Below are 25,634 nucleotides of genomic sequence, written 5' to 3' on the forward strand. Positions count from 1 at the left end.
GAAAGACCGAGGAACTGGTTGACTTTATGAAAGAAAAAGATATAGCCATACTTGGACTGTTTGAGATGAAGAAGAGGGGCACAGGAGAGATTCCCCTGAAAGAAGGATACAGGCTGTATTACAGCGGAGGACCTGCAGCAAAAAATGGAGTGGCCATCATACTTAGAAAAGATATCCAAGAATATGTGGAATATACAAAATCTGTCAGCGATAGGATGATGGTGATGAGACTCCACTTTGAAAATGGTGTGAAAGATCTATTTCAGTTGTATGCGCCACAAACGGGGTGCATAGATGAACATCTGGAGGACTTTTTAGAGGAAGTGGAGAGACAGATAGAAGATAAGGAAGTGATATTGATGGGAGATCTAAATGCACAAGTGGGAATGGAAAGACAAGGAAAGGAAGATGTTGTAGGGCCCTTTGGATATGGAAAGGTAAACCCAGAAGGCGAGGTGTTGGTGGATTTTTGCATGAGGAACCAAATAATTGTTGGAAACACCTGGTTAGGAAGAAGAACAGTCAGAAGATTACAAGGTATGGTTGGGGAGACAAGACGAACAAAGACCATGATTGATTATATAATCACAGAAAAAGAACACCGGAAGAACCTTGTAGATGTTACAGCTATGCCGGAAGAAGCCTTCGGTGGAGATCATAGAGTTGTGGTAGGAAAACTGAAAGTGGGAAAAATTGAAAAACCCCCACTAAGAAGAGAGAAAAGAATTAAAGTGTGGAAGTTGAAGGAGAAAAGCATACAAGAAGAATTTCAAAGGGAAATAATACCCTTGGTACCCAGGACGGAGGTGGGGTGTGTTGAAGATGAATGGAAAAGATTTAAGGAAGCACTGGTGGGATGTGCAGAAAAGGTATGTGGTAGAACATCAGGAAATGTTAAGGACAAAAAGACACACTGGTGGAATGATAGGGTAAAGATGAAAGTGAAGGAAAAGAAAATGGCATGGAAAGCATGGAAAACATCTAAGAAAGTAGAAGAAAATATGTGGAGGCAAAGAATTTGACCAAGAAAGTAGTGGAGGAAGAAAAGATGAAGAGCTGGGCCTTATTCACACAGAAATTGAGAGATGATATGCAGGGCAGCAAGAAATTACTGTATGGTATCCTAAGAAACAAAAAGAGAGATCAAGTAAACACCAGATTTGTGAAGGATGAGGACGGCATAATATTAACAAAGCCAGAAGAAATAAGGAATAGATGGAGAGAGTATTTTCAGAAGTTGCTGAACGTAAGAACTGACGACAGTCATTCAACGGACGACCAGGAAAGGCAATTAGTCGATGAAGAAATCGATAAAGAAATTACATTGAATGAAATTGAAATGGCAGTAAGAAAGATGAAGAATGGAAAAACTGCTGGAATAGATGAAATTTCAGTGGAGATGATAAAGGCAGCTGGAGCTGTAGGCCTGCAGTGGACATATCGAGTTCTCAGGATTATCTGGGAGAAAAAGGAGGTCCATGATGATTGGCAAAAAGGAATAATCATCCCAATTTTCAAGAAAGGTGATAAGAAAGTTTTGAAGAACTACAGGGGAATTACTATAATATCCCATGTTGCTAAGATAATGGATAGGATACTGGAAAGTAGGATAAGGTTGAAGGTTGAGAATCAGACACTGGAAAATCAGTTTGGTTTCAGGAGTGGAAGATCAACAATAGAGCCCATTTTCATTATGAGACAGCTAATGGAAAAGCAATGGGAGTACGGGAATGATATGGTGATGACATTCATCGACATTGAAAAGGCATATGACAGTGTCCCCAGGACTAAAGTTTGGGACAGTCTGGTGCAAAAAGGAATTGGACAGGGATTAATAAAAATGATCATGGCAATGTACAAGGAATGTTGCAGTTGCATGCAAACACAAGTTGGCAGGACAAGTTGGTTCAAAATAACTAGTGGGCTGAGGCAGGGAAGTGTTCTATCACCAATCCTGTTTACCATAGTAATGGATGACATCATGAGAACAGCAAAAGCAGAATATGAAGGAAGAGAAATGAACATGCTGTTATTTGCAGATGATATTGTGATTTGGGGAGAAGACGACAGGAAGGTTCAAGAACAGTTGGATGTGGAGAATGGGAAAATAGAAAAATGTGGGTTGAAAATAAGTGTAGAGAAGAGTAAAACCCTTGTTATGACTAGAGGGGAGAAAGAAGGGAAAGGTCAAATTAGACTTGCAGACAAGCTCCTGGAAGTAGTGGAAACATTTAAATACCTGGGGAGTGAATTAATGGAGAATGCCCGACTGGATGCTGAAATTAGTAAGAGGATTCAAGCTGGAAGCTGTTTCTATCATAGTGTAAGAAACATGTTATGGGACAAAGATGTGCCAATTGAAGTAAAGGAAACTATGTACAAGATGTATTACGTACCCATAACTACTTAAGGAGCAGAAACTTGGACAATGACAAAGAAGGATGAGAGTCGAATACAGGCAGCCGAAATGAAGTTCTTGAGGAGTATGTTACAGAAGAGTAGAAGAGACAAAATAAGGAATGAGAAAATCCGGGAAGAAATTGGAGTGGAAAAAATGAATGATAGAATTGACAAGAGCCGACTAAGATGGTTTGGGCACGTAAAGCGAATGAGTGATGAAAGAATGCCAAAAAAGGTGATGGAAATGCAAATGCAAGGAAGGAGAGGCCGTGGTCGACCACGATTGAGATGGACGGACACAATCCAACGCAGTATTATAGAAAGAAACCTGGACTGGGACACAGTGTTGGAAGAGGAGTGGTGGAAAGACAGAAGAAAATGGAGAGGAACCATATTTGCCCCTACCTGGCTACAGTTGGATAAAGGAAATAATGATGATGATGATGATGATGATGATGATGATGATGATGATGAATTTTAGATGTGAAGCTTCCATGGTCTGTTGAAGCATTTAGTTCTTTTTCCAGGTTGAATCACGTTGTTGTTCTATGTACCCTGCATACAATTTGCTGACTTTTCAATACACTACAGTATTCTTTGTCAAGGCGAGTGAAATACCCCTACTCAATCCAAGGTAATCGGTCTCCCCAAACAGCTAAAATCAACTACGAGAGTGGTTGTTGTGTCTCGCCTTTCAATAGCCTCCTATCCCTCTGGCTTATGTAAGTCCTGCAGGGCTTCCTGAAACATGCTGAATGTGTGTGTCACTAGGCAGGTAGCTGGGAGTTACCACTGCTGTTACATATATTAGGGGTTCATCCTGTATGTTCATGCCCCGACCAGTATATTGTAACCTGCATATAATAGCCATCCAAGACAAAATCAGTAATTCTGTTAATTATCTGAGTATATGTGGTACATGATGCTGCCTACCAAACATGAAGGTAGTGCACCTCTTTTTTCCCTACAGCTTAAACATTGCACAAACACACACAGGCTTTTGGTGATGCTGGGATGCGAAATATACTGGCAGCCATGTGAAAATGGAGAAACTATGAAAAATCACCTTCAAGGGCAGCAAACAGTTGGGCTCAAACCTGGCGTCTTCCAGATGCAAGCTCATAGCTATGCAATACACACCATGAAGCCAACTCATATGGTTCACAAAGAATAATACAATGACTAATGCAGAGCACAAACAAGCAAACAAACATGAATGTTTCCATACAGTTTTGAGCAATACCAAACGACAGCACTGATGCAATCTTAATTTTAAAGTCATATCATTTTACTGCAGACAAGTAATTGCAATTCAAGTACTTCCCAATGATATGTGTTAAATTTTCACCAGTACATCTCTAGATATAAAATACCGTATTTACTCTTATATTAGACCCCCTCCCCTTTTTTTTTCCACTTTTGCAGCACAAAAAAGTAAGGGAGTGGCCAATATGCGATAACCTCAAATTTTGTGCAGTGAAAACATGGCTTCTAGGCTATAAAAAGCTATAAATTATACATGTAAACATTCTACACTATTCTTTAACAAACTTATGAATGTATTTGAGTTATACTGGCTATTTTCATTGGAAGGCAGTATATCTAAATGTAACAAGACAATAGATGGTGAACACGACCTTTAGGCCTACCACACAGTAAACTTGAGTAAACCTAATCACTGCTTTCATTTGAATTATCGTCTTGTGTCGCCAACTTCCCTGCTACTGGCATGTCGTCATTCCAAATGACGCCATCTTCACCATCTCGTCAGCCATGCATTGAGAGCATTCGAGGTCCCGCCTTTTTTGTAACTTTTAAAAACGGTTTCATTCTCGACTATAGAGTCCAAAACAGTCCAAAATGGTTTCTGGAGACGGTCTGTGATATTCACAGTTGGTGTATGTGAAGCAGAAGCCACTCCTTCCGAATAAAGCCGTGCTTTGGTAGAACGCATGCCAAACAACCAGCTGATAACTAGCGTGTGTTACGAGTTGTTCTTCCAAATGTAATACATAGTGACTGAAAGAGTTCTTTGGTTAACTGCTGCTATTGAAAGCCAAAACCCTTATTTTTAAGTATATTTCATGCTTGTTCTCCACATTTATCACATCAGGATTTACCTAAACAGCTGTAAATGAGATAAGAGAGACCGCACTGTTTAGGTTAGGTATGCTATCAAGTGCCCGCATAGTGCCAGAAGTTCCACTATGGGAAGATTAAAAATAAATAACAGGAAAGTTTGCCACATTTATGGATATCTACAGGTGTGGCGGTAATGTATTTATTATCATAATGTTTAATTTCATATGATCATTGTCTCCATTTTTTTATTAACGCATAGTATGTTTTGTTTGGCGTCTCCAAAAATCGTTAAGTGGGGGCGTAAAATTATTATTATTATTATTATTATTATTATTATTATTATTATTATTATTATTATTATTCGTGAGGTACATTGGTGAGTTAAAACAATCGTTATGATTGGATTGTTTTTATCACTTTTTAAACCTACTTCTCTCCCAAAAAAAGAAAAAGATATTGGCCCGAGTTACGAGATATTTTACGATCACTTTGTTAATGATCTTGCCTTGCTATATTCACAGCTCTTTATAGACAGGCCTCCAGTGGAAGGGAGTTGCATGTACCATTTTTACCGCATATCAACCTTCCTACAATTCGTAAATCTCTGGCAATACGGAACCGGGAATCAAACTCAGGTTCCCGAGAACAGCAGCTAATTGTGCTAACCCTTACGCTGGTGGACATTCTTAACTACAAAACACAGACATATATACAGTACATGACTGATGCTTGCTTGCAATGCGCAAGTCGGACACAAAACTATTCACGTGTTTGTGCAACGTCATCAGAGCTGCAGTAGGCCTACGCTACAGAGGCGGACATTTCTTAACTACGAAACACAGATGTACCGCATGACTTTGACGCGTGTTTTCATTGTGTGGGTCGTATGGACAAAACTATTCACAAATTCGTGTGATGTCATCGGAGCTGCAGTAAGGTTTGTACCCGCTTCAAAGCGGAATCGTTCTCCTCTGACGAATTATGGGTATAAGATGAAATTCTTAAATTAAAAATAAAAGGGGGGACTTGTATGCAAAATTTATTTTTTCTTTGTCTCGAAAAGCCGGGGGGGGGCTAATACACGAGTAAATGTGGTACTGACTATGGCCAAAGGTGAAAAATGAATCTTCAACCAATCCATGGGTACTATTTATCAAGGTGATAAAAAATGATAGATAAGCCCTAAAGGATAAAAATTCTGTCTACATACTGTATTTCCTTCCACAACTTCCTCAATGATTTTACTCGTCTGCATACCCCAAACGGTAATTTTATACCTACAGACGCAGTTCATAAATTATGCATCAAATCAGATTTTAAAGATAAACAAAAATATAAACCATATTTTAAAAAAATCCACAACTAAATAGTGTACTACTTACCGTAAATAATGAATGATGCTAAGCAGTGTGTGAGCTAGAGAACTGATCTTCTTCAAAAAGATGTTTATGAAGCTTTGCCAAGTGTCAGGAGGTAACTGCTTCATACCATTCAAGAGTGCCTTTACAAGATGAGCACTTTCTTTGACTGGATGTAACATACTTCTGCAAAAGAAGGAATACCTTTTATAAAGCAACATTCCCCATCAAACACATGTGAGTTTTAAAATTCGCATATTTAGAAACGAAGTTTATAAAAGTTATGCTGTGGATACTGTATCTTAAAATTATCCTCCCTACAAACTGGAAACTTATATTCAAACCATCTGTACAAGGTATTATCATCTACACAGAGAACTACACCTAACATTCAATCTCAGGAAACACTTAATGTTAACAGAGCAAAGCATTACAAATGTACTAGAAGGGAAAAAATGTACGGTACAGGCAAAGTGCTAGGCTCATACCATACCAGGTGTAATTATTCCCCTTACATCTTGTGAAGTTTTATACTCCCGCAGATTCACAGGCAATACTGGAACTACGATTCTGTGCTCGAATGACCATTCATATCATTACTGAGATAAACCCATATATGCGAGCACTCATGCAGCAGTCTGCAGTATGTATGGTGAAGTACATCTGGCTAACAAATGGGAGGCCATGGGCTGCATAACAGAGTTTTCTAGTTTGCAAGAAGATACAGAAATGTCCCGACAGCTCCAGAGCTCACACTTTCTAGTCAAAACAGAAATGGCTGGAGTATTAGGGTGTAAAATACAAAATCTGCTATCGTACACACTATGTACTTCATATTATATCCTGTCACCAGTTAAGCAACATGGCGGTAAACAGTGATTTAGTTTTTTCTCCGAGTGGTGATATGTTTAGTAATAATATGTGTATGAAGTGCAATGGATCTATTCACGGAAGTAATGCTAGTCTTAATAGTCTTAATGCTTCTTATGAGTGCGTATTTAAGAATACGTTTGTTAGCGAAGTGTCTGATCCGGTAGACGATCTCGTTTCCGATAACCTCACTTTGGACTCCTTGCATTTGAGGTTTAGAATAAGAGATCTGGAACTTGAACTCTCATCCAAAGATGAAATAATTAAAATGTTATCAACGGATCTAGAAAATGCTCTGCTGGAATTGAAGAACTTTAAACAAAATAATGTTGAAATGCAGAGACAATACGAAAATGATTTTGAAGAGGTTAAGTCGAAGAATGTTAGGCCTAACCGGAAACATATTGCATTTAAAGATTCTGTAAATAGTAATATAGTGACACAAAACAGTTTTCAAGCATTAGAATGTAATGATCATGAGGCAATCATAGAACATGACTCAGCTGCAGTGTCGAAAAGACAAAAAAAATCCCGTCGGCGACCGGTACGTAAACAAGCCCGTACAGTAATAGTGGGAGGACTCGATGATAAGAAATGTTGGACCCGAAGTGGAAGAAGGAATTGAGTATTGCTATCCAGGCATACGAGTGGGTCAACTTGCTGAACATGTAAACAGTGACAGTATTAAGGAAAATCCTGAAGCCCTGATAGTTCATACTGGCACAAATGACCTTCATAATTTCTCAACACCTAGTGACATAATGGCCGAAACTGATAGGCTTATTACTGCGATAAAAAGGAGGTTTCCAGCAGCAAAGCTTTGTGTCAGTGGAGTTTTATATCGGCAAGATGTTGATTATCGCTATATAGATGCTGTAAACTCCATTCTTGACTGGTTTTGCCGAAATGGAGATGTCCTTTTTGTAGAGGGTAATAGTTGGCTTAGAGGTAGTGATTTTAGAAAAGATGGGCTGCACCTTAACAGAAAAGGAACCTCTAAGTTTGGTAAACTTCTCAATAGAATATCTAGTAGAATGCTCTCGGGAAACTAATTAAGAAAATGAGGGGGGATGCTAATCCTAATGGCAAAAACTTAAGTGATACAGAAAATGATTTAGAAAGTATAACTTATATCAGGAATACAAAATCTAGATAGGGAATCATTTCACAGAGATCAGATACACTATACTAAGAAAGCACCAAGGTTAGTTGAACACTTTTAGAGGACTTCGAAGCAAACTAACTGAACTTAAAATTTCTTCATGTTTAGCTGACTATGACTTCATGGTATTAACCGAAACAAACTAAAATGATGAAATTAGTGATGTGGAACTCGGACTCGAAACGTATTCAATTTTCAGATGTGATAGGTCTTCTTTAACGAGTACGAAGGCATCCAATGGAGGGGGTAATGATCTGTATTAACAAGAGGTTTAAACCTACTCTGATACCGTGTATTAACACAGATGAACAGTTGTTTGTGTCCCTGACTTTTAACACCACAAAATCATTGGTGCTGTATACATTCCACCCAAGTCTCCTGTCCAAAAATATTTCGAACATTGCAGTGCTGTTGAAAAAATTATGTCAAATCTGACAACCATTTATTGCTCATTTTTGGTGACTACAATCTACCACATCTTAATTGGATAGTAAATGAAGAAACATCCTCTGGCCTTATGTCAGTAGGTAACCACACTATGCAGTCCAGTTTAGTTATAGACACTTTTTCTTATCTGTTTAAATTAGTTTAATGCTATCCCAAATTTTCTGAATCACTTTCTTGATTTGGTTTTCAGTAACTCCAGTTCCATTGAAGTAAAATCTAGTAATGAAAGCATTGTCCCCCTCGATAGACACCACCCAGCGTTAGAGATTTCTTTACTTATAAATGAGCTATACAATTCCTTGCCTGCTGATGGTTTTTATTTTGACTTTTTAAATGGTGACTATAATGGACTAAATTATTATCTGTCACAGTTCAGCTGGAAGGTGATGTTTCAAAATGTATCAATTGATAAAGCAGTAGAAATCTTCTATTCAGTACTACATTATGGCATGGAACTTTACATCCCTATACGGAATTTTAAGACTCCCAAATTCCCAAAGTGGTTTAATCATAAATTGAAGTCCCTGATTATTGAAAAGAAGAAAGCACACAAGCGATACAAAATATCAGGTCTCAATAGTGATTATCAGCATTTCTCGAAATTAAGAAATGAATGCAAGTCTGAATCTAAATCTTGCTATACAATGTATGTCTCCAACTGTGAACGAAGTATTATTTCCAATCCACAGAAATTCTGGCAATATCTAAGTTCTAAAAGGTCATGTAATAATATTCCTTCAACAATGCATCTTAATGAAGTTACAGCAGATACTGGAGAAAATATTGTCAGTCTTTTTGCTAACCACTTTTCATCCGTTTATTCTTCTTATCAGAATAGTAGTAGTAGTAGTAGTAGTAGTAGTAGTATGTCATATGATTATCCTTTCTCTGTCAATCTACCAGTTATAAACATTAGTAAGGCAGAAATTTACAACAAACTGATATCTCTGGAATGAAAGAAATTAGAGATTAATTACATGTAACTTAAAGAAAACTGTCGGACCTGATGGTGTTTCAACGTACCTGCTCAAGTACTGCTCATTTATTTTATGTGAAGCACTCTTATCTGTTCAACTTATCATTAAACCAAGGCGTTTTTCCAGTGGAGTGGAAGAAAGGATTTGTTAGTCCAGTTTTCAAAAATGGTGATAAAACTGATATAAAACAATATAGACCACTTATAATTTCTTCTCATATATCCAAAATTTGACTCAATAATTCTTGACAAAATCACACCTCTCTTTAGAAACATCATTGATGAGCAACACGGATTCTTTTCAGGACGGTCAACCTGTAGCAATCTGCTTTTATTTTATCAGTTCCTCTTGGATGCAATAGAGAACCACTCCCAAGTGGACTGCATTTATACAGACTTCTCAAAAGCTTTTGACAATGTTGACCACGATATCTTGCTGCAAAAACTAACAGGCTACGGAATTAATGGGCCTCTCCTCTCATGGTTTGAATCGTATCTTAAAAATCGCCTGCAGATTGTTAAAATAAGGAATCATTTTTCTGCACCTATTATTGTTACCAGTGGAGTTCCTCAAGGGTCTCACCTTGTGCCCTTACTTTTTACTCTCTACATAAATGACATTAAAAATATACTTAAGAATTCTGAATTGCTTTTGTTTGCTGACGATGCAAACATTTTTATGCAACTTAATTGTCCACTTGATTGTTTAAAACTTCAAGAAGATTTACATCATCTGGAAAAGTACTGTATTCAAAATGGGTTGAAACTTAATCATGAGAAATGTAAAATAATATAGTTTTTTTTATAGAAAATATCATTTCAGTACAAATTTAGTAATAACAATATTCTAACTCCTGTTTCACAAGTTAATGACCTTGGTGTTTTATTCAGTTATAACCTGTTGTTTACTGAACATATTGAAAATATTTGTAAGAAAGCATTTCAAAGATTGGGATGCATTACTAGATATTCTAGAGAATTTTCAAACTTAGCTACCTATCGATTGCTGTATGTGTCTATACTAGAATACTGTACACCTGTTTGGAACCCTTCTCATCAGACCTCTATCCATAGATTAGATTCAGTACAACATAAATTTTTTCATTTATATTCATTTAGAGCAGGATTCTCATATGATAATGTTGATTATACATCCTTACAACAGTCCTTAAATATGCATAGCCTGTCACAACGCCGTGAATTATTGGATACACTCTTCATTTTTAAATTGCTTCATTCCTTGGTGAATTGTCCACAACTCCTTGCAAAAATTAACGTACATGTACCAGAAAGACGCACAAGGTTCAAGAATACATTGTCTACAAATTGGCATAGAACTAACTACGCATTCAATGGGCCAATTGAACGAATGTCAAGATCTCTAAACAAAGTGGATATTGATATATTTAACAGCTCATTGTCAAAATTGAGAAATCACTTACATAATCTCCAGAATTGACTATTACTTTCCTGTGATTACTTGTAATATAACCTGTGTATATATCTGTACATATTTTTCTACTTATACACCATTGAACTTTCTTTTTAGTGTGTTTTGTTTTGTTTATTCTTCTCTACTGTTATGTAAAGTGGTATTACCGTTAATAAAGTATTAAGTCTGTGTATCTTACTTCACATTATTAAAGAAAAGAACAATCTGCCTGCAGTGGGATTTGGACCTATGCTGTTTTGACACAGAAGTTGACATAAAACTCCAAGCTGTTTTGCTTTGAATCCACTGCCAACAGACATACTGCATGATAACTACAGGGTGTTTGATAAGTCACACCCTATTTTCAAACTGTTGTAACATTTTCATTGGTTACCTGATTTTATTGAAACCAAGGTATTACACGCACAGGACCATAAGGTTTCGTTTGACATGATTTTTTTGTTTCTTTGTTGTAGGTGAATTGTGGTGCATAAGTTAAGTGTGGAAGGGAGAGTCAAGATAACGGCATGATATGAGGTTTGGGGATCTGCGAAACACATACAAAGGTGGTGGAGGGCTGAATGTGGTATTAATGTGATGTTACATGAAAAAACAATTAAAAATTGTCACCAGAAGCTGCTAACAACGGCAGTGTCACTGATGCGAGGAGATCAAGAAGACCGTCAACCTTGACAACAGATGTCACTGTTGCTACCATTAGTGGCATGTTTACCAGGAGTCCACACAAATCACTGCATCAAGGGGATCATGAAAATGGTCTGACAGTTCATGTGGTTAGAACCATTCCAAAAAAGGATCTCTCTTGGAGGACATGGAAGCCACATTACGTCCACCAATTCTTCCCTGAAGATTGTGACTGCAAGATGGAGTTCACCAAAATCTTGTTGGCATGGAATAATGATTGTCCAGAACTGTTTGACAATGTGTCATCAGATGAGGCTGTGTTTCATGTCGCCAGTTTTGTAAGCAGACACAACTGTCATTATTGCACAAATGAAAATCCGCACATTTGTGTTGAAAAGGCACACGGGCGTGCGAAGGTAACAGTGTGGTGTGGAATCACATCGTCGTCCATTTTTGGTCCATTCTTTCTCTGCATAACATGAATGGTGAAAGTTATCTGGAAATGATGCAAGATCGTGTGTGGCCAGTAACTGCTCAGTGGGACAACATTGCAGAACTTCACTTTATGCATGATAGTGCACCCCCACATTTTGGAAGTGACGATCGTGAATGGTTGCACAACCATTTCCCAGGTCGGTGGATTGGAAGACATGGCCCACACCAGGAATGGCTGCCTCGTGGTCCAGATCATACGCTGTGTGACTTGTTCCTTTGGGGATGGGCAAAGGAAGAGGTGTACTGATAGAAAACAAGAATTGGAAGCAACAATCATCACTGTGCTAACGAACGCTCCATGAGATGTGTTGAGAACGGCAGTTGCAAGTATACCAGATTGGTTACGGAAACGTGCTGCCAATGCAAGGGCTTATATGGAAATGTAGACAATGACAAACAAAACCTGAATGTCCAGTGTGTGTAGTGCCTTGGTTTCAATAAAATCAGATACCTAACAAAAATTAGCTGCGTTCGATCCCGTCGGCAGCCCTGAAGATGGTTTTCTGTGGTTTCCCATTTTTACACCAGGCAAATCTGGGGCTGTACCTTAATTAAGGCCACGGCCGCTTCCTTCCAACTCCTAGGCCTTTTCTATCCCATCGTCGCCATAAGATCTATTGGTGTTGGTGCGACGTAACGCCACTAGCAAAAAAACTATTTATGGTAGTCTGGGAAAAGAATAAATAATAAGATACAGTCAAACCTCGATAGAACAATAACCAAAGGACCTTAAAATTAATACTGTTATACCAGGGTTATTGTTATAATGAGGTTTTGTTAAATAGTGGCTACTATGGTACTGTACGTACTGTACCGAAAAGTGCAGTATATACAGTACTCTTTTGAAGAAAAGGAACATTAAAATACAATTAATGAAACATATTTCATTCACTCCATTTATTAATAGAGTATCTTACTCTTGTGTACAAAAGTATTCACTTATTTTCCTTTGTTTCTTTTTCCTTAACGACTCTCTTGTAAATATTGTTTTTAACTCCTCTAACATAATCAGTTGTTCCGCTGAACACTGGCAATTGAGGATGCTATTTGCTGGATGGTTTCCAACTGGCCGATTAGTTCCATCAGAGGAGGAGGAGGAGGAGGATTCACACTTACCACATGACTGTCATCATCAGAATCGTCAACAGACAAATCTCCCTTTAATTCTTCGAAGGTAGATTCATCGGTGTATGCTTCAAACACCAACACCCCATCATCCACTGACACATATTCAACCACTGATACATCTATGGTTTTCCCAGTTACTGCTGAATACACCTCAAGATCACTTTGAACATCATCCTGTATTTCTTTATTCACCACAACATTCTCACTAACATCTTTACTTTCCATAATCTTTGCTTTTTTCCAGCAGTTCGCAATCACATTCGGCTCTACACTGTTCCAGGAACTAGCAATCATGTCACAAGCCTTCTTCACATTGAAACTGTATGGGTTGTCCACCTTTCTTTCAATGTTTGCAATCACACATTGAACTACACGTGAGCGATATTTTGTCTTGAAGTTCTCAATTATTCCCATGTCTTGTGGCTGAATGATTGAAGTACAGTCGGGGGAAGTAGCAAAGTTCTATATTCTTCAACGCTGGCATGTTTGGCATGTTGTTATGCGCACTACACTTATCCACCAACAATGCAATTTTCTTCTTTTTTCTTGCCATCCCTTTATCAAGCAAAAGCAACCACTCACTAAAGAGAGCTGACGTCATCCATGCTTTTCGATTTGCCTTGTAATTGACTGAAATAAAAAATCACATTAAGATTACAATAAAGAAACTGAAATTAATGTGGTAGAGTACAGTACTCTATGTATCTACTCTTCATACATACTCATAAAATGACTACAGTTAGGTACTGTATCAACTTATGAATTAAAGAAAAATAAAATAAAATGTATGTACTCTTATCTGGTAAGCTTTTTACATTTTTGAAGCATCGGAGGTTTGCTGACCTTCCGATCACCAATGGTGTCAATTTATGTGTCCCCGCCGCGTTGCTGCAGAGAAGAACTGTTAGGCGTACTTTAGACTGTTTCCCTCCTTTTCATTTTTCTCCTCTAAAGGCCATCCGTCTTCTCTGGCATCAGCTGATAAAATAATCCTGTCTCATCTGCATTGTACATATTTTCAGGACCGTACTTTTCCAGCAGTTTACACATGGTGTTTTTCCACCAAAATTCTGCATCACTTGAAGGTGCCGATTTTTCTTTGCCTGAAATAACTTCAAAAATGATCCCATGTCGCTCCTTAAACCTCTGCAGCCACCCGTTACTTGCCTTAAAATTAGAATCACCAAGCAACTTACCGAAATCTAAGGCTTTTTGACATATCAAGGGGCCATTAATTGGAATGTTCTGCGCACGCATCTCATTAAACAACTGCAGTGTAGCAATGTCCACATTGTAAGTAGCAACCGTTTTCATTCTTTTTCTTGAAGGGTTTTGAGTTTTGGCATTATTCACTCTTAGGCCCATTTCTCCTCCTTCCTTTTCTAATCTGTCCAGTCTTTCCTCTAGGTCTTTTAATCTTCTAGAAAGCATATCAACATCATCAGCATAAGCCAGATTCTGTGTTACACGGTTGAACAGCGTAACGCCTGGATTACTGACCTCCACCTTTCTCATCACACTCTCCAAAATCACACTGAAGAGCAGGGTAGATAACACATCCCCTTGCCGCAAACCTTGGTTTACTTCAAGCTCTTTAGTAAGATTTCCTTCTATTTTAACCATGCATTTAATACCTGTTAGGGTCATTTGTACCAGTCTTATCAATTTCATTGGGAACTCCATGTCCATCATTGATAGTTTCCTCCTTTACACACTATCATAAGCCTGCCAAAAATCCACAAACAGCTGGTGAACATCCACATTATATTCATAGCATTTCTCCATTATTTGCCTGACAGTGAAGATGTGATCTGTTGTTGATCTACCCTGTCGAAAGCCACTTTGGTAGTCTCCTAGTATCTGCTCAACCAGTGGAGTGAGTCTCATAGACAAAACCTTGGCTAAGACTTTATAAACCATACTAAGCAAAGATATCCCTCTATAATTTTCACAATTTGCTTTATCGTTCTTCTTATGAACTGGGCAAATAATTGCTAAGCTCCAATGCTCTGGCATTTGTTCTGTTTCCCAAACTTCCACAATTAGTTGGTGAACAAGTTGCGTCAACTGCTCATCCCCGTATTTAATCATCTCAGCTGAAATGTTATCACTTCCTGGAGCCTTATTATTCTTCAAGTACTTAACTGCCATCCTCACTTCTTCTATAGATGGTACAGGCACTGGTTTTAAATCTAGGCGAGGATCCTGCCAAGGCTGCCCATCCTCTTCTTCCAATCTCACCATCTCTGCAGCCACATTCAACAGTTCACTAAAGTATTCCACCCATCGGTCAAGAATCCGTTCTCTTCCCCCAATCATGTTTCCTTTTTTATCTCTACAGGATACAGCATGTGGTAGAAAACTTTTCTGTACGTCCTTTATTTTCCCATAGAACTTCCGTACTTCTTGCTTATCATATTGTTCCTCCAAATCTGTAATCCATTTCCTCTCTGCCTCCCTCTTCTTTCTCCTACAAATTCCATCTGCCTCTTTCCTCTTCTTAAATTCTTCTACATATGTTCTTGTTTTCCTGCTAAACATTTTCTTCCTTGCTTCATTTCTCTCTTCAATTGCTCTTCTGCAATCATCATCAAACCATCCTCGCCTTTCAGTCTTTACTTCCACTCCTAGTACTTCATCCGCAGTTTCCTGCAATGCATCGCTCAATAGAGTCCACTTTCCTTCGATGTTTTCCACTGCCCAGCTTCATTGTTTAGCCTCCAATTTCTTCTCCATCCTGGATTCATATAGCTGCGCAGTTTCTTAATCTTTCGATTTTGAGACCGTATATCTCCTTGAAGCTTTCGCTTTCTTAGCAGATCTGTAAGTTGCAATATGTTGCTATGTTGCCTGTATTTTACCCGTACCAAGTAGTGGTCCGAATCACAATCAGCTCCCCTACAACTGTCAACTTGTAGTATATCACATGCATGTCTCCTATCGATTACTACATGGTCTATTTGATTCAAGGTGACACCATCTTGTGAACACCAAGTGGCTTTTCGTATATTCTTTCTCTGAAATCATGTACTCTTCGCCACCATCGAGTTTCTCATGGCAAAATCAATTAGCCTCTGCCCATTATCATTTGACTCATCATGGAAACATTCCTTCCCAACTGTCTCCCTATAGGCTTCTTCTTTACCCACTTTAGAGCTGAAATCTCCAAGTATGATTTTTACATCTTGTCTTGGGATGCATTCTATTTCTTGTTCCAATTGTCCACAGAACATATCTTTCTCTTCATCCTCAGCCTGTTCTATAGGTGCATACACACTCACAAGGGTGATATTGAAAAAATGGACCTTCATTCTTAGAGTGCATATTACAGGTTTAAAATTCAAAACTGCTGACTTATATCTGTCATCCTCTAGGAAGCCTGTGCCACCTATTGTACCTCTGGCTCCACTACTATGCAGAACTGTATATCTACCACTTCCAAAAACATCATTTCCTTTCCATCTGACTTCCTGAATTGCTGCTATTCCAATATTATATTTCTCCATTTCTTGTTTCAGACTGTTTAGGGCTCCTGGTTTATTCAGGGTTCGTACATTCCAGGTTGCTACATACATATCATATTTCCATCTTCCATTTCCTTGCATGGGTCGTTTACCATTATCATCAGTCTGGCTATTCTTGTCTCTGAGTTTTGTAAAGAGTTGTTTTTCCGATATAGGGTTGTTAGCTCCATGATCAAACCCCAACCTGGAGGACCAGGGTATCCCTCTTAGCCTGACCGATCACCTTTGACCTGTCCGGCTTGGGAGGCCCTACCAGGAGCTTATGCTTCCGCTGGCATAGCTCTCAGGATCACTTAGGCACACAAGCTCCCACATCGCGACAAGACAGCGACAGCGTGGGAGAATTTTTGAACTATTTTTGGTTTATTACTAGCACCACTATTCATGGTAATGTCACCACACGTATTTTCCTGCACAAGAAATAGCTTCATTATTTCAAACCTTTTGTATTTTGTAACACATGATTAGCATATATCCTAGATGAGTAATGTATGTAAATTTGGCAATCAAAATCGCAATAAATACTTCTTCAACAGGAATGCACGCAGTATCCACAACGCTATGGAGTTTGTCACCACTTTGCCGCCAAAACAAAGACAAAATAACTCGCATATTTGCATGGAAGTTTGGCCATGTGACGAACAAAGACAACAGCTCCGCAAGATATACCACTTCACAGGTGCCTATTTCTCTGGTACTGGAAGCCACACAATGCGTTCAGTGCGTGAAAACTCGAAATATTCTTAAATGAGGGATAGGAAAGGAGTATAAATGATTACAGAGAAATCCAAAAATAATATTTTGAGAATTCCAGCTGTTATGGCATTCCTTGTGTATCCTTTTGAACACTTCATACACTTAGAATTAAATATCAACAAAAAAATCGTAATTTGAGGTGTGTGATTCGCAAAGGCGTAATTGTGATGGGTAATTCGTAATTATTACGATTGAATCGTAATAGTTGGCACCTCTGATGATGATGAAATCATGATCTAGATATCATTCACATAGCTAACTTAGGATCCTTCCTAAGCATACACAAAAACATAAACATACATCTTGATCAAAGAAAGAATCCCAACTTCAAACTCAACAAAATCTCAGGAAAAAAATCCTCTATGACAAAATAATGAAAATAATTAGTCAACAACAAACTAATAAGTCTTCAACAACACGCAACAAGTGAGCTGCTCCCATCCCTCCAACTCTCTCCCTTCCCCTTCATTGACGTTTCCCCTATAACATGACCACGGGTCAAAACATAGTGCACACATTACGAATAATGTGGCCACTGGACGGATATATCATGTCCCAGGCCGAGAGACCTAATAAGCCACGTCCTGTGACCACATAAGAACAACAAAACAGAATGTAACTCGGCAAGACCATGTTGCATGTCCTAACCTCTGACCTGTATGTGTTGTGGACAACCACACCTTCCAGGGGAGACACACACTCTGTATCAGCAACTGTAGATCTCTTAAATTACATCATAAAAAGTACACAATTGCTGAATGATAACAGTTTTAATATAATTGTTCTGAAGTGGAAAAACAAGACATTTAGTTTGGAACTGATTAAAAGTCTGTAGTTTTACGTGACTGTGAATATCGTGACCGTAGCCAAAAGACCTCAGGTTTACATGGCGAACCAGTTTAAGACGTTTTTTCATTTTAAAAATCCCGAATGCATTCACAGGACATGGAATTCGAATCTCTGGAAAACGTTCTTTCATTTTTTAAATGACAAATGCATTGGCCATGATCTGAACCGTGGCAACCTTGGTGAGAAGCCAGCAACAATGTCACTTTGGATTTATTAAAGGGGTTACCAATTTATGACATATTCCCAAGTTCACTGAGAACATACATACATCATCATTATAGACTGTTATGCCTTTCAGTGTTCAGTCTGCAAGCCTCTGAGAATTTACTAAACGTCGCCACAATCCTTGATTTGCAACTAGTGTTGTGGCCTCATTTAGTTCTATACCTCTTATCTTTACATCGTTAGAAACCGAATCTAACCATAGTTGTCTTGGTCTACCTCTACTTCTCTTACCCTCCATAGCAGAGTCCATTATTCTCCTAGGTAACCTATCCTCCTCCATTCGCCTCACATGACCCCACCACCGAAGCCGGTTTATGCGTACAGCTTCATCCATCAAGTTCATTCCTAAATTAGCCTTTTCCTCCTCATTCCGAGTACCCTCCTGCCATTGGTCCCACCTGTTTGTACCAGCAATCATTCTCACTACTTGTCTGTTACTTCTAACTTATGAATAAGATATCCTGAATCCACCCAGCTTTCACTCCCATAAAGCAAAGTTGGTCTGAAAACAGACCGATGTAAAGATAGTTTCGTCTGGGAACTGACTTCCTTCTTACAGAATACTGCTGATCGCAACTGCAAGCTCACTGCATTAGCTTTACTACACCTTGATTCAATCTCACTTACTATATTACCATCCTGGGAGAACACACAACCTAAATACTTGAAATTATCGACCTGTTCTAGCTTTGTATAACCAATCTGACATTCAATTCTGTTGAATTTCTTACCTACTGACATCAATTTAGTTTTCGAGAGGCTAATTTTCATACCATACTCATTGCACCTATTTTCAAGTTCCAAGATATTAGACTCCAGGCTTTCGGCACAGTCTGCCATTAAGACCAAGTCGTCAGCACAGGCCAAACTGCTTACTAGATTTCCACCTAGCTGAATCCCTCCCTGCCATTTTATACCTTTCAGCAGATGATCCATGTAAACTACGAACAGCAAAGGTGAAAGATTACAGCCTTGTCTAACCCCTGTAAGTATCCTGAACCAAGAACTCATTCTACCATCAATTCTCACTGAAGCCCAATTGTCAACATAAAAGCCTTTAACTGATTTTAATAATCTACCTTTAATTCCATAGTCCCCCAGTATAGTGAACATCTTTTCCCTTGGTACCCTGTCATATGCTTTCTCTAGATCTACGAAACATAAACACAACTCCTATTCCTCTCGTAGCATTTTTCAATTACCTGGCGCATACTGAAAAGCTGATCCTGACAGCCTCTCTGTGGTCTGAAACCACACTGGTTTTCATCCAACTTCCTCTCAACGACTGATCGTACCCTCCCTTCCAAGATGCCAGTGAATACTTTGCCCGGTATACTAATCAATGAGATACCTCGATAGTTGTTGCAATCCTTCCTGTTCCCTTGCTTATAGATAGGTGCAATTACTGCTTATGTCCAATCTGAAGGCACCTTCCCAACACTCCATGCTAATTTTACTACTCTATGAAGCCATTTCATCCCTGCCTTCCCACTATACTTCACCATTTCAGGTCTAATTTCATCTATTCCTGCTGCTTTATGACAATGGAGTTTATTTACCATCCTTTCCACTTCCTCAAGCATAATTTCACCAACATCATTTTCCTCCTCCCCATGTGCTTGGCTGTTTGCAACACCACCAGGATGATTTCCTTTTACATTGAGAAGATGTTCAAAATATTCCCTCCACCTCTTCGGAAAAATATGCAGAAAAATATTATTTCACTGATCTCACTGAATTAGGAAACAAAATGCCTGCAGAAATCTTCCAGCATTTTCAGAAATCATGGAGAACTTAACAGAAATGAACAAATAGATGTGTGATATGTTTGGTATAGAAAAGGCTAAAAGGGCATTTTCCTTTCAATTTTTCAAAGACCATTTCCTTTATTGCGTACATCAGGTATGTTACACTGGTTCTTTCCTGTTACAACAGCATATTTATGGATAAATATAACTCAAAGTTAATAAATACATAACAGCTGTTCTAGGAATAGCTGTAGGTTTTAGCTCATAAGTCCTTAACCTGCAATGTCAACCGTTATGTAAACTTTTATTTAACTTTATTCCTGTAAAAAAAGTAGATGTTAGTGCAGCATGCAATAACAAGAAGTTATTCTTCCTTCCAATTTTGCTACTTCAAAATGTCTTTATTAACTTTCAATCACAAGTAGTCACTCCCATACTACCTGCATGACCAAAATGGTCATCAACTGTCAATAAGTGCAAAGCAGAAGAATACCTATGCAGAGAGCCCTCGCCTGGTTCTTCCCAGTCTCCTCTTTGTAGATGGCTGGGAGGAGTCTGCTTAACTGCACTAGGATGAACACCCCTTGTCAAATCAACAGCAGTAACTAGGTATGGATTGGCTGCTAATTCAACAGAGCTAAGTTCCCGGCAACCAAACTCATCCAAAAGAAGTCCCTGTGACAGAAAAACCAACTAGAGTTTAATTTGCAGATACTTTAAGTTTTAATAGATAAAATGAGATGTATAATTGAGTAAATTTTGGATATGTTTGCTATACATGTTTAATATGTAGTGACACATCTTCAAAAAAGAAAAAAATCATAATATAAACAACTCATATTTATTTACATTCATTCAATCCTTCATTCAAAGTAATTTCTGTCAGACATAATATATACAGTATATGCAGAGTATATACAAACAAAAACAACCAGTCAGTCCCACAGCTATGGTCAAAAGACATGACTGAGAAAGTAGAAGGGATTAATTAAAGAAAGATGTGTATATGCACAGGCACTCCAGTGAGATATTCCAAAAATAATCCCATATTAACTTGAACAGAGTATATCTTAGAAATCTAGTTTATTATTATTCATATTTTCTTCATCTGTATGAACAATTATTCAGCGACAGCATAGTGAGCCATCTGGTCCCCAATGAGGATACCATTTTATCAACAGAACAACAGTCATTGAAACTAAACTTTTAGCATTATTAGAACAGTAGTGGTTTACTCCTGAGAAGCAAAGCAAAGTCTTCATGAACTGTTAAGTTATCCAGTAGTCTATTTATTTTCACATGGTGTGAACCCAAAAGCATATGTCCATTATTTTAGGCTGTGATATCAATCTAAACATTATCTGATAATTAAGGTACACATAGTATTGTTCAAGGATTGGAAATAGCAGGAAAAAATGGGAAGTGTTATTCTGGGAGCTGATCATAGAAATTCCATATTCACACTGAGTGCTCTAATTGAACTAAACTACCCTTCCATTCCCCAGCTTCCTTTGCCAACCAAGATACTGAAGAATTTTGGGTGCAATTCCTCGTTCATCCCTTTCTAGACTTCCATCCTCAGTCAGAACTTATAAATATGTATACATTCATTTAAACTGTTAATTGTTCTACTACTTAACATTGTTTAAGATACAAGAAAGGAGACCTGTATTTACCTCAAAAAATATAACTAGCAGCTCCTGCGGCTTACAGTGCAACTTCGAACTGATGATCTCTGATTCTACATTTTCTCCAACTTTATGCCAAAAAAGCAAGTCCATACTGAAAGTCCATATAATTAATGTAAAACGTTCCTTGAAGTTAAGTTTCCTTGATTTTATGATTTCCTCGAAAATATGGAAGGATTCTGAAGTCTTGCAATAAGGAAAAATCTCGATTCTATGAGTTATTAGTTGGAATACATTATGTGTCTCACTGTTTATGAGCAGAATGACATGAAATGTTTGCAAAGTTTTGGCGGTTGTGGAGAACGATGATGATAATACATCATTGGCCTTAGTGGGAGTGAGAACTGTAGCGCATAGTGTTTGTTTGATAAGTCAAAGCAGCAATGTGTAGCAGACAACTGAGGTTAAACAAGGCAATCAGCATTTTGTGGGTTTCTTAACGCAGTGAATTACGTTGTTTTAGTAACTTTTACTAGGTGTAAAGCATTGCATAATATGTACTCATGGAGAAGAAACAGAACGTCTTTTCTCAGGATGAGAAAATGGAAATTTTGGACCAAGTTGATGCACACCTGGAGATGTACATCGACTTGGCTGGAAGACTTGGCCTGCATATTTCTACGTTAAATACTATCATGAAGAAACAAGTAGAAATTAAAGACAGTTTCATGCATTGCAGCCGTTTTTTCCTCAAAAGATTGCAAATCTATGAAGGTGTCACCATTGGAGGAGTCGGAGTCCATCCTTACAAATTGGTTTAAGAAAGTCCGGGCTGCCAATGTAAACAATGATGAATCACATTTGACGGAAAATGCGCTACATGTCGCTGCACAGCTTGGGATCGATGGCTGCAGAGCACTAAACGGCTGGATCGACCGATTCAAGGAAATACATAATCTTGTTTACAAGACTGTTTCTGGGGAGAATGCGGCTGTTAATTCTGCTAAGGTCAGCAACTGGAAAGATCAGCTTCTTCAGCTAATTGAAGGTTATGAAGCGAAGGAAGTGTTCAACGCTGACAAAACCAGACTTTTCTATAATCTTCAACCCAGCAAGTCACTAACCTTCAAAGGTGACCCACGCCATGGTGGTATAAAATCCAAGCAGAGGGTTACGGTTATTTTGGCCTGCAATGTTGACAGAAGCGAGAAGCTCCCACCATCTTTATAATATTAGTACAGATAACCGTAGCCAACACTGACAGAGTGTTAACATTCTTCCAGAATGCACTTGCATTGGTATGCATGTATTCCACCCTCCAAGTCTGATGATCAAAACATCATTAGCATCAATACAGTTCATCAATTCCACCGAAGAGCAAATTTTAACGAATCAACTTCTGAAACTGTGATCCATACAAGAACATGTGGAATGGTCACACTGCTCATTCCTCATACATACAGTACATAGTATCATACATCCAAACAGTGCGTACCATATCAACAACTTGATGGACATGTGCTTACCCATCTTTTCAAAAGGAAAACTGTGCTAGTAATACCATATTCAACAAGGTTTGAACCACTGTAATTTAATAAACCAATTCTCCTCATAATGCAGAGGGATTGGTAGGTTATGCTAACCAACACTGTATAAGAATGATTACATTCTGATCTTCTACATAGTAATGAACCTTAGCTAAGTCCTCAAGCTGGTAACAGAAGTGAGAAATGTTGTTTCAAGGGATAAAACAATGTAATTATCAGCACCATAATTCCAGAGCTATTATTCCTCATCAAGACTTAATGCAATATTCCTGATCTAATATTCCACACAATTTCATTGCATAAAATTTAATAAAACATTTCTATTATCTACAAACACCTCATGTCAATACACATTACATGAGTTATAAAAGATGTCAATCATGCATTAATAATTAGTATGTCGTCCTCATGGAGTAAGAGTTCTTGTACCCTATCAGGCATGCTCTGTATCAGGTCATAAGTTGCTCTAGCTGTAAACAGTCCCAATTCTCTGTCAGCATCTGTAAGCCTAAGAAGAGAAGCAGGTGGGGTTGGACACTGTGAAATTACAATTTTTAGCATGTCTAATGCACGTTGACTTGCTTTCATGTCTAGGGACAGTATAACGTAAAGTCATCTACTAGAATACTGGTCCTCAAAGTGGGATGGGTGCAGAGAGTAATGGAGGGGGAGGGACCTGGCTGTGACTGAAATACTTATATTTCATATTCTGTACCAAATCCCAACCCTGACGGACAAGACTGAAAAGATGAAATAGAAGGACATAGCCATCCTCTGTCTCAGTGAAATAAAATGGAGAGGAAGAGGGGAAAGAAAACTAAAGTAAGGATACAGGCTGGTTTACAGAGAAGGACGGGATGCAGTAAATGGAGTAGGAATGATCATTAGAAAGGATGTACTGGAATATGTGGAGGAGGTAAAGGAGATCAATGACAGAATGTATCGTTCTACGTTTACGTAAATAAATATCACACGAGAACATGTCCACTTCCTTATATAAATTACTTTATTTACACTGTACGTCACAACACGCAATTATACACAGTCGCAAATGACACTATATACAACACTCAATAGCGGAGTACCCTGAAGTCGATTCTGATCAGTACAGATATCAATAACACTGACTCGCGCACTATAACATCCACTCTCTTGAATTCACTGCCTCACTCACTCGAGTCCAATACTCAGAGTCCACCTCGGAGCCCAACAGTCACTCCCAGTCCATCACTTGCCTGAGTCCTAAGAACTAACTTCACTGACTGACAGCTCGATATATATACTATTCAATCAACCATCTAGAATGATTGACTTCTGGAAGAGTTCTTACAACACTCCAATGGAACACACTCGAAACATCGATCGACCAGCTAGTCGAATGGGTACTCGAACATTCGTCAACTATTTACTAATCCATATGGAAACATCTACAACATTTGTAATGTCTCTACATGTATCTGGATAATAAAACCTTACAGTAAGTTTCCAGAACCCTTCATATATATATACCAAATTATAGTACAATAAGTCTAATATACGAACATTATGGAATTTTCTACCGCTTTCGACTATATGGATTTTAAGGTTAAACTTATACACAATACGTATTTGAGGTTATAAAATTTTACACTACATATTTACAGAGAAACCATGTACTAGTCATGTTTAAACTTTAATAAAAGATAATTTATCATTAAAAAAACTATAATTAAAACATATTAAACATACTAATTGAAGGTTTTACACCACTTATGATGTCGTACCTACGACAAATGATCACAGCAAGGATACAATTTGAGACAAGAACATGAGATCTGTTCCAAGTACATGCTCCACAAACTGGAAATAAAGAAGGGAATACAGAACAATTCCTTGAGGAACTGGAAAAATACACAAAAGACAAAGAAGTAAATATAATGGAGATCTGAACACACAAGTGAGAAGAGAGAGACAGGAGAGAGATAAGATTCTGGGCCAGGGGCGGCGCGTGACTTTCGTCACTGGGGGTTCAACAGAAGGAAGAATTCTTATGCCCCCCCTCGCCCCCACATACTACCACTCTGACTTTGGTCCAAGTCCCTTTGCTTTCATCACTCACAAAGAATGAACAGGGAAAACAAAACATCCTGTTGGTAATTTCGCACCCACACATCCACTCGATTCTTTTGCATAGGGCCTATATCCCTTATGAATTTACGCACGATTTCTTTACTTTTAATCTGCATCGTTATATCAAGAACAGGCAGTGGGCAGCTGGCATTCTTAATCTCAAGTTTGCGCTCAAGAGAGAGAGAAGAAAATTTTGTCTTTATAGGTATCTGGACACTGTTCATACTCATTTTGTAGCTCCTTACCTTTCCCG

At 38.3% G+C, this 25,634-nt stretch overlaps 1 protein-coding gene across 2 annotated transcripts in view; it reads right to left on the reverse strand.

The window, feature by feature from the left end:
* LOC136862822 (guanine nucleotide exchange factor C9orf72) overlaps positions 1-25,634 on the reverse strand; it is a 211,359-nt gene that overhangs the window by 12,073 nt on the left and 173,652 nt on the right. For both annotated transcript variants that reach the window (XM_067139086.2, XM_067139084.2), the window contains 2 exons: positions 20,591-20,772; positions 5,865-6,026 (listed from right to left, as the gene is read on the reverse strand). In XM_067139086.2, the coding sequence (XP_066995187.2) occupies positions 5,865-6,026; positions 20,591-20,772 (344 nt within the window). The remainder of the gene's footprint in view (positions 1-5,864; positions 6,027-20,590; positions 20,773-25,634) is intronic.

The sequence above is a fragment of the Anabrus simplex genome, chromosome 2 (genome assembly GCF_040414725.1).
Source record: "Anabrus simplex isolate iqAnaSimp1 chromosome 2, ASM4041472v1, whole genome shotgun sequence".
In the NCBI taxonomy this organism is placed as follows: Eukaryota; Metazoa; Arthropoda; class Insecta; order Orthoptera; family Tettigoniidae; genus Anabrus; species Anabrus simplex.